At 38.9% G+C, this 14,607-nt stretch overlaps 1 protein-coding gene across 1 annotated transcript in view; it reads left to right on the top strand.

Moving 5' to 3' along the window:
- ALS2 (amyotrophic lateral sclerosis 2 (juvenile)) overlaps nt 1-14,607 on the top strand; it is a 66,078-nt gene that overhangs the window by 2,825 nt on the left and 48,646 nt on the right. The window contains exons 3-6 of the mRNA XM_006862030.1: nt 1,131-2,062; nt 6,018-6,354; nt 9,355-9,523; nt 11,430-11,526. Of these exons, the coding sequence (XP_006862092.1) occupies nt 1,131-2,062; nt 6,018-6,354; nt 9,355-9,523; nt 11,430-11,526 (1,535 nt within the window). The remainder of the gene's footprint in view (nt 1-1,130; nt 2,063-6,017; nt 6,355-9,354; nt 9,524-11,429; nt 11,527-14,607) is intronic.

Genomic DNA, 14,607 nt, shown 5'->3' on the forward strand with positions numbered 1-14,607 from the left:
TGAAGTCGCCTTACATATGGTATAAAACATGAAGACAGCACATGTTACTAACACTGGAATTTTCTGTACAAACATGAAACTAATTTCTTATTTGGGACAGAATGAGTGTCTTAACATTTTTAAGCCATTGCATGGTTGTCTGCTGCTCTGACTTGTTACAATAGCAGGAAATGTTGTAGCTATTAGAGAATGTGCTGTTATCGTCTGCTTATTTTAACATCATTATTTTGTCTTTGAGCAGTTAGAATTGACTTCTGTAATAGCCTATGACAATTATCCCCTGAGGATTTCTTAAAACTGAACAAGTAAACTAGCTTACCTCACACAAAAAGGCCGGCCTTGACTATTACACTCTTTTAGGAACTATCTGTGTGGGATCAAAGTGACAACAGCAATTCAAAAGATAGATAGAAATCTTGGGGGGCAGTGAGTGTATGTTACTGGGAGAAGAACACCTCAGACAAGGAGGGTGAGAATGGCTTCACAACCGGAAGAATGCCATCAGTGCCATTGAATCGTACCTGTAGAAACTGTTGAATTGGTGTATGTTTTGCTGTGTGTATTGTCAACAACAACAAAATTAAGTAAAAAGCCATTAGTGAATCAGTGCTAGAAAGTAAAATGAGACTGAAGGAAAGGAGCAGTGCACTTCTTTTGAAAGTACATTACTGCCAATTTCTAGAAATCTGCGCTATATAATATATAGTTCAGGATGCTAACACCTATTTGTTCAAACCAAACCAAACCCACTGCCTAAGCCAATTCTGACTCATAGCAACCCTAGAGGACAGAGGATTACTGCTTCTTAGGGTTTCCAAGACTGAAATCTTTATCAGAGTAGGCAACCTCAGCTTCATCTGCCTCCCATGGAGTAGCTGGTAGGTTTGGACCACACACCATTTAGTTAGCAACCAAATGCCTAACTCACAGCACCCCAAAGCTCCTTATTCTTTGTTAAAAGATGAATGAAGTATTATGGACTTGGACCAAATCCCAACAACTGTGCTTTTGAAAATTAAAAAAAATTCTATTACGTTAAATTGAAATTGGACTGTAAGTTTACTGATAAAAATTCTAATTCACTAAACCCCTCTTTTTTGTGTTTGTTTTTTTTTTTTTAAACCTTTCAGATGGTGAGGTGTACAGCTTTGGGACTCTTCCCTGGAGACATGAACCAGCAGAGATTTGTCCAAGTAACCCCCTTCTAGAAAATGCCCTGATTGGGCAATATGTCGTTACTGTGGCAACTGGGAGTTTCCACAGTGGAGCAGTGACAGAAAGTGGTACAGTGTACATGTGGGGGGAGAATTCTGCTGGCCAGTGTGCAGTAGCTAACCAGCAGTACGTTGCAGAGCCGAATCCTGTCAGCATTTCTGATTTTGAGACCAGTCCTTTGTTGGCAGTCAGGATTTTGCAGTTGGCATGTGGTGAGGAGCACACCCTGGCATTGTCAATCAGCAGAGAGATTTGGGCATGGGGTACTGGTTGTCAACTGGGGCTCATTACCACTACCTTCCCAGTAACAAAGCCACAGAAAGTCGAACATCTTGCTGGACGAGTAGTGCTCCAAGTGGCCTGTGGTGCGTTCCACAGTGTAGCCCTTGTACAATGCCTCCCTTCCCAGGATTTGAAGTCAGTCCCAGAAAGATGCAACCAGTGCAGCCAACTCTTAATCACTATGACTGACAAGGAAGACCATGTGATTATATCAGACAGTCACTGTTGCCCACTAGGTGTGACACTGTCGGAATCCCAGGCAGAAAACCAGGCCAGCCCCCCCTCCACTCTTGGAGCGCTCGGCAGTCAGGGAGAAGTGTTTGAGAACACTCAAGTAGAAACTGACCTGCCTGTTGCTACAGAACTGAATGTTGGAAATGTTCAGACCACGAGAGACGACGCCAGTTCCTCCCAACAAGACATTTTGGGAACAGCTGAAGTTTCTTCTGCCAGAAATATGCCAACCTACCCTGATACCCAGGCAGTGAGTGAATACTTGCAGAAACTATCAGACCATTCAGTAAGAGAGGATGCTGAGAGTGGTGTGAAGCCAATGCCTTGTCAGGTACCTGCTAAATGTGTGTCCAGAGTCGAAGTGTATGAGCTTCCCTTTAGAAACTTTAGAATGTTTAAGGCTTGGTAGCAGTCTTTATTTTAAGTTTGAGTATAATTCTCTTTTATTAGGCAAGTCTGGATAAAGAAATGTGTTGTTAAGTGCCATCCAGTCGGTTTTGACTCATAGCTATAGAGGGCTTCCGAGGCATTAAATTTTTGCAGGAACAGAAAGCAGTTTAAGAAGCTCTGGTAACATAGTGGATTGTGAACTGGGCTGCTTAGGTCAGTCTTTCAAATCTCCTAGCTACTGTGCGGGAGGAAGAAAGATGAGGCTTTCTGCTTCCATAAAGATTTGCAACCTCAGAAGCCCTGTGTCATTGTTGTTAAGTACGGTAGAGTTGGTTCCGACTCATAGCAACCCTGTCTTAGGGTTTCCAAGGAACAGCTTCTGAGTTTGAATTTCAGACCTTGTGGTTCAAACCAACCTTTTGGTCCAGTGCATTATGCTGCAGCACCACACCAGGACTTCTGGTAACCCTATACAGGGTCACTATGAGTTGGAACTGACTCCACAGGACACGGTTACCACCACTACCACCACCAGTATCTTTTTGCCCATGGCTAAAATACTGAATTTTGAGGGGCTCCTGAATAGTATAATCTGATATAGTTACGTACTCACAAAGATACTTCTGACTTGTGCCACTTTTGAGAGCTCTGTAGAAAGCTTTGAAAGGGGTTTCTGTGCTTCCTCTTTATCAGAGAAGATTGCTATGAAGGTGAATCCATCAATTGTAGGCAGACCTAGAAGCTTCCTGGTACACATTTTGAGTCTTTTGCCGTTATAATTGTGGTCCTTATCAGGCATTTTCTTTTAAGTGGGCAGATAGTGTTCTTTATCTTATTTAAACTACTGTCATTTTGAAAACTTGTGGTAAAATGGAGGAAGAAACTAATTACCAGGAGCTTACAGTAAAGTTTACGTCTCCCTGCTTAAATTATTCTAAAAGGATAATTGCTTAGTGCAAACTTTTTTTTTTTTTTTTTGCTTTCATTGGTATTCTAAGATGACAAACCAAACCATCTAATCATTAAAAACAATATTTTTAGGGTATTTGGGGATTTTTCCTTCAGGTTTTTTGAAACCACACAGCCTCCTGCATTATTCCTTTTATTTACTCTGTCAGTGTGAGAACATGACTTTTTTTTTTTTTTTTTTTTAATTTAGAAACAATTTTTATTTCAAAATCTGGACACTGAAACGTGGGCATCTGATTTCTTTTTTTGAGCTAAGACTATGCTATTTGAAGAAAGGCATTACAAAAGTCTAAACAAACAAAAGCAAGTAGGAGAGTCTTAGACATGTATATGACCATAAAAGAGCTTCGAGTTGACTTTTTAAAAGTCAGTTCACTACTTTTGAAGTTAATAATTCATTGTACACAGCTTATGTGACTATTTGACTTGGCCATCACTGAAATGGTTTCTCTTTAGGTTAATTTTGTTAAACATCTAGAGTTTTTGTGACATGGTAGGATCAGCCTGGATTGCATTCCACAAGGTTGGCAGTTCAAAGTGACCAGCGACTCCTCAGAAAGTTGGAATTGACTTGACGGCACTTAACAACAACATGGTAGTTTTGATAGTGTGCATGTTTACATTAAATGTAATTAATTTTTTTTTTTTTTTTGTAAATTGTATCTTGATTGTCTAGCTCATTCAGTAGAAACTCCGTAGCTTAGGAAAGTTTTTTTTTTTTGGGCAGATATTACTGAAACAGTATCTCACTTTTGGGAAATAACCAAACATTTCACACAGTTTTGTGAAATAAATCAATACTGGCAATGAAGTGTATACCTCAATCTTGCATTTTCCTACTGGTTGACTGTTATTATTTTTAAATACTATAGAGTTGGTTCTTACTCATAGCAACCCTGTATAGGATTTCTGAGAAGCAGCTATTGGGTTTGAACTGCTGACTTTGGGATTAGCAGTCCAGTGCTTATCCTAGAGCACATTAAGACTCCCAACTAGAACACATTAGAAGGCTCAAAAATTAAAATAGCATAGAATTTTATAATGTGGCACTGTAGGATAAAGCACTAGAGTGCAAGGTCAGTTTGAACCATGAGGTCGGCAATTCAAACTTACCAGCCACTTCTGGGAAATCTTCTATAGGGTTGCTATGAGTCAGAGCCGACTGGACAGCACTTAAGAGCAACAACAACAACATCAGTGTAACATGTAAGCTATAGGATCTGCACTGGACTACTGACTGCTAGGTCGCTGGTTCCACACCTACCTTGGAAACCCAATACAGAGTCACTGTGCGTTAGAACTGACTGGGCTTATGAAAAACGACACCTAAAATTACGTCTTTAAGCAAAATTCTTGATCCTGTTTTCTTAAATATCATTAAGTATAAGGTGTCACTTAGAAGAAAAATAGAAGGTTTATGTACAGTCGAATTTTGTGACTTTCTTCTAGCTGATGGTCAGGAACCCTTAAAATAGTCACCTTAAATGCTTCTATTATAAGCTTTTGTAAACAAAGGGTGCAAATAATGACAATAGTTCTGAACATGCTAATGGGGACTGCATCGCCAACAAGTATTTCTTTTCGTTTCTTTTGCTTTCTATGGATTTTTAAAAATATTATCAAGTATTTAAATGATACATTCCCTTATTTGCACAGGAATAGTTTTCCTGTTAGCGTTTAATCCACCACAGTGTATTGAGTACGTATTATGTTTCCTGCACGATGCTGTTGTTGTTGTTAGCTGCTGTGGGGTCATAGCAGCTCCGTGCACAACAGAAGGAAGCACTGTCAGACACCAGCACTTATTTCTCTTAAGAAAATCTAAGTTATTGTTACATTTTTTGTTTGTTTTTTAATAACAGACACATTAAGAAATGGGTATATACCTTAGGGGACTTAGGGGTACAATGAGAAGCAGTTTTTCTATCCTGATCTTTGGTGATCTGCTCAAATCTTTTTTGTGTTTAGTAGGTAAATTTAGCAGCTTTCCTTTTTAGTAAACAATGGTATTTGATATGTCAGACTAAATTTCACAGATTTTTCATCAAAATATTAGAGAGCTTCAGTTTGACTTTCTGATACACCTATGCATCACACTAAGATGAACTTTTGGTTACAGATGCTTAATTATTAACCTACCACATTTTTCCTCATGGTGGTAAGAGCAAAGATCATCCCTTCAGCCTACCTTCCTCAGGGTGTGAAACAGCTCATTAATGAGACAGTAGGACTTGAATTTAAGGACATAGTTTATGGCTGATAGGTCAGAGGTTAGCTTACTTTTCTGCCTGTATATGCTGTATCTAAATTTCTGTATTTCTTAGTATTGTTGTTGTTTAGTGCCATTGAGTTGGGTCCAATTCATAGCTACCCTATATAGGGTTTCCAAGGATTTTGTAAATCTGTTAGTGAGAGAAAAACCTCATTTTTCTCTGCAGAGCAACTGGCGGGCTTGAACCGCGGGCCTTGTGGTTCGCAGTCCATTGCTTATCATATGGGCTCACTGACCTATCATTTCTTAATATACGTGTATCTAAATGTGATCAGTGAGAAAATTTGCATTTTTCCAACCAATTTCCTAGAGTAGCTAATGTGCACCTTGCATGGAAGGCAGTATTTCCTACTCTCTCCTCCATCCCCTCCCACTGTGATTAATTCCATAAAAGCAGCTGGGAGTTATTTTTAAACACCATGGAAAAACACGGAACCCAAAGGGGAGTTGTTGGTAAGGAACTGTATTTTAAGTATTCATTCCTAATGTGTTAAATCCGTGGTCAAGCAATGGTAGCTTTACACTTGCAGCCTCCTCCTGTTGCTTTAAATTCAGTAAGCATGCAAATAGTAATGGATGTGACACTTTCCCTTTATTGGTTGCTGTGTAAGGGATTATATATTTATATATACTTTTTGATGTGTGTGTATTTTAGCCTCTTGTAGAAGAAGCAGTTCCTAATCTTCACAGCCCACCAACCACAAGCACCTCAGCCCTAAACAGCTTAGTGGTCTCTTGTGCATCTGCTGTTGGGGTGAGAGTGGCTGCTACTTATGAAGCTGGGGCCTTGTCTCTGAAGAAAGTGATGAACTTTTATAATACAGCCCCTTGTGAAACTGGAGCTCAGACAGGCAGTAGTTCCATAGGCCGAGAAGAGCAGGTTAAACAGGAGTCAATGCAAGGAAAGAAAAGCTCAAGTCTCGTGGATATCAGAGAAGAAGAATCAGAGGGAGGCAGCCGAAGACTCTCCCTTCCTGGATTGTTGTCCCAAGGTAAGGAAATAACTGGGCTTTATGAATCCCAGATACTCCGGACAGCCCATGCTACATTTTATTTTATTATATTATAATTAGCTTTCCTAATTATTAAAGTTGACATATTTTAATTTTGGGGCTAACTTAGTGGTTTAAAAAGAAAGTTACCTACTTCCCAGCTTTAGAAATAGCTATGTTGTTGTTGTCAAGTGCTGTCGAGTCGATTCCGACCCATAGCGACCCTGTATAGGGTTTCAGAGGAGCATCTGGTAAGCTTGAACCACTGACCTTGCAGTTCAAACGGCTTTGCATTCTGGCGCATTAACCCACAGTCCCACACCTATAGGATGTAACATTTTCTTGATGTCTCTGCTTATGAATCATATTTATTTAGTTGTTCTGTAATGTAGCAGTGTTGTTGTTAAGTGCCATCAAGTTGGTTCTGAAGGAGCTCTGGTAGCGTAGTGGTTACGAATCGGGCTGTGAACCTTAAGGTCAGCGGTTCGAAACTACCAGCCGCTCCGTGGGAGAAAGATGAGGCTTTCTACTCCTGTAAAGATTTACACCCTCGGAAATCCTGTACAGGGTCGCTGTGGGTCGGAACCGACTCGACGGCACTTAACAACAACAACATAGGGTTTCCAAAAAGCGGCTGGTAGGTTTGAACCACCGACCTGGATACCTTGTACTTATCCTGCAGCGCTACAGCAGGAATGTAGCAGTAGCCTCCTTGTTTTCTAGTTGGGGCCTGTACTAGGTCAATGAGATGGCAGATAGTAACCATGATTGGGTAAATGAGGAATTGTACATGCCTGAAAGAGTTGATAATTCTAGCATTCCCCATATCATTAAATTTTAAGCTTTAATAAGAGATAACTTCATTTTCTGAAGCAACTAGAAGTAAACTATGTGGAGTATGAAGAGCATTATACAATTAGCTTGTCTATGTTTCTTAGTCAATTTCACAATCTTAGTCATCTAAACCTCTGCTTCTGAAAGGTGGTCTACAGACCACCACCACCAATAGCACCAGTGTCTGGGAACTTGTTAGAAATGCAGAATCTCAGCCACTTCTTTAAACATAACTGAATCTGAATATGTATTATAACCAGATATCTAGGTGATTGGTAATGTACATTAAAGTTTGAGAAGCATTGAACAGAGAGAAATACTTTAGGATTTACAGACCATAGTCTCTTGTCACAACTACTCAACTATGTTGTTCTAGTGTTAAAGTAGCCAGAAAAGATACATAAACAAATGAGCAAAGCCATGTACCACCAGTAAGAGCCCTGATGGCTCAGCAGGTTAAGTGTTGGGGTGCTAACTGCAAGGCCAGTGGTTTGAACCCACCAACCACTGCAGGAGAAAAAAGAGGCAGTGTGTTCCCATTAAGATGTATAGTTCCTAAAACCCTATGGAACAGTCCTACTTTGTCCTGTAGGATCTCTGTGAGTTGGAATTGACTCGACAGCAGTGAGGTTTGTTTTCAGATATTCCAGTAAAGCTGTGTTTACTAAAACAGGTAGATAACTGTACTTGTAGTTTGCTAACCCTTGGTTTATACCACTTTTGTACAGGCCTTCCAAGGTAGAAAACCCAATGTTAAGGATGAAGAAGAATCTTGCACCCAAATTTTCTTATTCTGAAATGTCTTTTAGCATTTTGAGTATAGATAATATTTGAGATTTCTCTGAACAACAAGTAGAGAATACTATTTTCTGTGAACAGCTTGTTTGCTAAGGTTAAATTATACGTAATAACTTGAAACTGTCACTGGAAATTTTTACTTGTACTCTTTTTCCCCTCTCTCTTTGAAAATGATCTGCAATACTTCAGTGAGGAAACATCAAGTAGGTGCATTTGAATCTCTATATACATACAAATGGGTGATACCATCACCAGAAAAGATACTGATCTAAGCAGATAATGATCACTTTCTTGTGACCCACAAGTTAATGACTAAGTCTGTACTTAGTGACATTTGATTATCTTAAAAACTGCATTCTCATCAATTTAATATGTAAAATTCACATAATATCGTATGCTTTTGCTGAAATTTTGGCACTAGAAAAAGATGGCAGAATTCTTTTAAAGATTATTTTAGCTCTTTATAAATGAGTTGGAAATAATCAGAATATGAAATGTTTATATTTTAGTGCTTTATTTTTTTATGGTTTACCCACCATAGACATTCTTTAGTTTAATATCTATAATGAATTCCTTATCACAATTATTTATAATATATTAAACATTGTCTTAGGAAGACTTATAATTTAATTTTGCTTTGAAAGGTGAGAAATATTTACTAATGTTGTATTTTGTTAAGCATATTCTTTATAATGGAGTCAATAGATATTAATAAGAAAGACTTTTGTAACAGGATGTTTGGAAGCAGGGCTGGATTAAATACATTTAAACAGGGCTTTTCATTGTAGGACTTGCCCATGTCATCAGTATGCTAATGTGTATATAAATCTCTGTAAGGAAGGTGGTGGTTGTTGATAAGTTTCTTCGAATAAGTCCCAACTCATAGCAACGCTGTATAGGGTTTCCAAGGAGCGGGCCACAGGTTTGAACCACCAACCTTGTGCTTAGCATTTTAGTGCTTATCCTACAGTGCCACACCAGGGCTCCACAGAGAAGGTGATAGTGGTGGTGATGGTTGTGTGCTGTTGAATCGGATCCGGCTCATAACTACCCTGTGTAGGATTTCCAAGAATGTAAATCTTTATGGGAGCAGAAAGCCTCATCTTTCTCCTTCTGAGAAACTGGCAGATTGAAACTGTTGACAGCCTTGCAGTAAATTAGCAGCCCAGCTCATAATCCACTATACTAGCAGGGAAGGTGATAGGAGCATAGAATATAATAGGCTAAATGACATTTTTTCCCCCGAGAAATGATATAGAATATGCTTCTGAAATACCATACTACTGTATTTCTTTGAAAATCAGCAGTTTGCCAAGGATAGCTTCTTTTCATACCCTTACTCTCTCATCCCACCCTGTGTGTTTTCAGTCTCCCCCAGACTCTTAAGAAAGGCTGCACGGGTGAAAACGCGAACAGTGGTTCTAACCCCCACATACAGTGGGGAGGCGGATGCCCTCCTCCCTTCTCTGAGAACAGAGGTGTGGACGTGGGGGAAAGGGAAGGAAGGGCAGCTGGGGCATGGCGACGTTCTGCCTAGGTAAGTGCTACCTGTGCTGCTGGGGTCCTGGCCTCCATCTGCTCCCTGAACTCTTAACAAAAAAGGGCCTAGGGAGGCGTCCAGATGGCAGTTTCTTCACACAGGAAGTCTGGCCCTTTAAGCTCCAAATTCCTATGTGTCATTAATTCTGATCAACTGTCTTATCACCTTAGTCTTGCATTTGTTCTTAACAATAAAGGATTAAAGTGTCCAAGGAACACCGGTCCACCTATTTTAGGATGTGTATTCATCTTGTCATACAAAAAGGGATGTTGACCAAATGGGAATGTAGTAAGTACAGCACAACCAAAGTGAATAGGCGTGTTTGAGTACATACTGATGGGTATAGACAAGTTGATATATGGCTTTGTTGTTGTTATGTGCCATGGAGTCGGTTCCAACTCATAGTGACCCTGTACAGTGTTTCCAAGGTTGTAAATCTTTATGGGAGCAGAAAGCCTCATCTTTCTCCCGTGGAACGGCTCGTAGTTTCAAACTGCTGACCTTGAGGTTAGCAGCCCGATTAGTAACTACTACACTACCAGAGTTTCTTATGGGTAGGTACAGATTTATAATTAGGTGAGAACAGAATTATCTATGGTCGTGGTCATGGTTGTGTGCCATCAAGTTGATTCCAACTCACAGTGACTCTTTATAGGGTTTCTGAAGCTGTAAATCTGTACAGCGGCAGAAAGCCTCATCTTTTTCCCATGAAGCGACTGGTAGATTCAGACTGCTGGCCTTGTAGTTAGCAGTCCAGCTCGAAATCCACTACACTACCTGGGCTCCTTAGAAGTATCTGTTTTATTTTGCTAATTGTCATTGAGTCGGTTCCGACTCACAGCGACACTGTATACGGTTTTCAAGCAGCAGTTGGTGGGCCTTGTGGTTCACAGTCCAGTGTTTATCCTACAGACCCACTGCATTCCCAGTGGTTGGTATTAAGTAACATTAAATGCTGTTTTGAATGAATGTTATATAAATCAGTACCTAATAGTAGTCCTGGTGTGGATAAAGCACAGGACTGTGAAGTCTGTTTGAACCAAAAGGTCAGTGGTTCAAACTCACCAATCACTCCTTGGAAACCCTATGCAGGGTTGCTATGAGTCAAAACCAGCTCAGTGGCACTTAACACCAATAGTAGGACCTGGGTTGGCACTGTAGGATAAGCATTGAGCTGTTGAAATACACCAGCTGTTCCTCGGAAATCCTATACAAGATTAGTATGAGTTGGAACCAACTTGACGACATTTAACAGCAGCAACAGTTTTCATATAATTTTTGTTGTTGTTGTTGAGAATATATGTACCAAAACATATAGCCATTCATCAGTTTCTATATGTCAGCTCAGTGACACTGATCACATGATTGGCGCTATGCGACCATTCCTAGCCTCCTTTTCTGACCCTAAGGTTCCTGTCTGATCTTGCCAATCTGATCTCAAAGAGCCTATGCTCAAGGCCAACATTCTGTATTCATTATGCCAAAGTATTGTTAAGGGTTAAGAAGACTTCAGGGAATAAGTTTTAAAGAATATCTCAGGGTAGTAAGTTTTATGAATGTTATCATTTGAATTATGGGGTTAGTTATTCATTTATAAAATGTTCTAAAAATTATTTGGAGTATTTATGTATAGATTAAATGTGTTGTTGTTAAGTGTCAAGTCAGTTCTGACTCTTAGCGACCCTATATAGGGTTTCTAAGGACCAGCTGGTGGGTTTGAACTACCGTTGTTGCAGTTAATTAAGTTCAGTGCCTGTCCTACAGTGCCATATAACCAGTTTTTTACTTTGTTTTCTTTTGAAATATTTAGTTTTACTTGAAAGAAGTTATTCTACAATATTAGGAAATCTATGAAGTTATTTCTTTCCTGGAGTTTATTTGGGTGTGTATGTTTTTCTTTAAGGCTGCAGCCACTGTGTGTAAAATTTCTGGATGGTAAAGAAGTCGTCTCTGTGGAGGCAGGTGGCTCCCATTCTCTTGCACTTACAGCAAAATCCCAGGTAGGAGGCAGACTGTTCAGTGCTTAGCTTACTTTTATGGAAGGCGACATGGCAAGATGTTTAAGAGTATTGGTGTATTTTTATTCTTAGGTGAAGAAAATTCATAATTGAGATATTATGGGAGAAGCCATTTTAATTCTGGGACCTGAAAGTGACCTCCCAAAACCATGTCTATATACTTCTACGAGAGGACTTCAAGAAGTTCATGGGAAAATTTCATTATCTTTCAGTTCTATTTTCCATGAACTTTTTGGAAGCTCCCTCAAATGAAAATGCTCTCTGATTGCACAGTGGGTTAAGCAATTAGCTGCTAACCTCAAGGTTGGTGGTGCAAACCTGCCATCTGCTCTGAGGGAGAAAAATGAGGCTATCTGTTTCCATAAAGATTTATAGTCTGAGAAACCCTGAGGAGCAGTTCTGCTCTTTTCTATAAGGTTAAGTCAGAATTGATTTGATGACAATGGATGGGGTGACACTTAGATAAAACCTCCTAAAAATCAGTTGTTTTAAATTAGTCTTAAGTATATTCAGATAACGATTCTGTATCAACTTCTGTGTCTTTTTGGATTCTAAACTCTGTAAATATTTGTTTTAAACTTCACAAACTAGGCTAGCTAAGAAACTAAAATAACCCATGTAAACAAATATAAATATTGGAAAATAAAAGAACTTACTTTGATTAACATGATAAATCATCTAAAAAGCTTAAAAGTGAGAGATTAGCATAGTGGTCAATTACAAAATAAACATATGCAAATTGCTAGCTTTCTTGTATACCTGAAATTAAACAGAAAACATACTTTGGGAGAAAAGAAGCTAGTCACAATAATAGCCAAAGTAGAAAGGGAATAGATAGTCTTGGTAGGACATGTGTAGAGTCCACCTGACAGAAATTCTTAACTGCTTTTGAATTGTCATCAAAGAAAATTGGGTAAAGAGGAAGATATTCTATTTTTCATGTTGTTGTTGTAAAGTGCCATCACATCAGTTCTGACTCACAGCAATCTGGACCACTAATCTTGTGTTTAACAGTTCAGTGCTTATCCTACAGCACCACACCAGGACTCCTATTTTTGTTTGTTGTTGTTGTCAAGTCAGTTCCTACTCATAGCGACCCTGTGTAGGGTTTCCAAGGAGCAGCTGGTGGGTTTGAACTGCTGGCCTTGTGGTTCTCGGTCCAGTGCTGATCCTATAAATTGATACTGCAAAATATAATTGCTCCCTAAATCTGTAAATTCAGTGTAATCCCAGGAATTATATTTACAACTTGACAAAATGACTCCAAAATTATTGTAAAGGTTATAACTGTAAGAAGTGAGTTAGGTAAATTCTGCAAAAGAGCGGAAAGGAAGAGTGTAAAGATTAGCCTTATGAAATATATTACAAAACTGCATATAGATCAGAGAGAGAGAAATATGCTTGGAGACTAGAAATAGAACCAAGTGTATATGGGAATTTAGTATATGGTAAAAGTGAGCATTTCAAATCACTTGTGTGAACAAGACTTGTCGTGATGTGCCGTGGAGTTGGTTCCGACTCATAGTGACCCTGTACAGGGTTTCCAAGGCTGTAAATCTTTACAGGAGCAAAAAGCCTTATATTTCTCCCATGGAAAAGCTTGTAGTTTCAAACTGCTGACCTTAAGGTTTCGCAGCCCGATTCATAGCCACTGCACTACCAGAGCTTCTTAAAAAAGAGTTAAATATTCAGTAAATGTTTTTGGAACCAAGGATGCATAACAAACTGGCGGAAGATATTTAGTACTTATATGGAACTCTGGTAGCGTAGTGGTTATGAATCTAGCTGCGAACCACAATGTCAGCAGTTCAAAATTACTAGCTGCTCCGCGGGAGAAAGATGAGGCGTTCTGCTCCCATAAAGATTAACAGCCTCGGAAACCCTGTGCAGAGTCACTATGAGTCGGAACCGACTCCATGGCACATAACAACAACAACAACTCTATAAACAGGGTCACTATTAGTCCAGAACTGACTCGATGGCACTTAACAGCAACAGCTCTGTAAATAGAGAAAAATTATTCAAGGATATTTAAATTCCATATATAAAAGAAGAGTCCTGATGTGGCGCTGCAAGTTAATGCGCCAGACTACAAGGTCGGTTTGGACCCCAAGATTGGCTGTTCAAGCTCACCAGCTGCTTCTCAGAAACCTTATACAGGGTTACTGTGATTCGGAACCAACTCAATAGCACTTAACAACAACAACCAAGTAGTAGTAGTCGAGGTGTGGCACCAAAGGGTAAGCACTCCACCTCAACATCAGTTTGAACTGCAAGGTGAGCAGTTCAAAATCACCAGCCACTGCTGGAAAACCCTACAGAGACTCAACGGTCCTTAATGACAACAATCACCAGCCTAGTAAGATTGTATTTAATTACTCAGTGACCATTAGTGATATGCTGACAGAATTTAAATTAGATCTTTCTGGAAGGCAGTTTGTTGGTATGTATTAAAAATAAGTATGTATTTCTTTATTGGCCCAAAGTCTAGCCTAGAAATTCATCTTAAGGAACTACATGCATACAAACATATATATTCCAAAATTTTTCTATAAAAATTTTAAATACTAAATAATTGAGAAGAATGTATTAATAAATATACTTGATTCCATTGATAATTGATTAAAGTTATACCCACAGTGAAATTTGATACTATTATTAAAAATAATACTGTGGATCTTACTTTAAAATTTTAGTGGAAGAGAGGTCACAAAGCAGCATTTTTGGCATGCGCCCATTTTGTACTTTGTATTTTCTGATAGGGCTTCAAAAAGTCTGTGAAAATTTGAGTTAAAAGATAGTGGAATTTTCCACAAACTTTTTAGAAGCCTCCTATATATGTACATTATGTCTATTTTATAGACATTTAAATTTCTGGAAGAATGTCTGTGCATTTTCCGAAAACAAAATAATAGCTGTATCTAAATGATCAAATATTCCATGGTTTGTTTTCACTTTCTTCATGTTTTTTGTACTGTTACAGTCTTGTACAATGACTATCAATTACTGTTGGAGTTGGAATAAGCAATCCTTTTCATTAAGCATAGTCACTGTAATCTAGGT

This window comes from Chrysochloris asiatica, unplaced genomic scaffold, assembly GCF_000296735.1.
Source record: "Chrysochloris asiatica unplaced genomic scaffold, ChrAsi1.0 scaffold00045, whole genome shotgun sequence".
NCBI lineage: Eukaryota > Metazoa > Chordata > Mammalia > Afrosoricida > Chrysochloridae > Chrysochloris > Chrysochloris asiatica.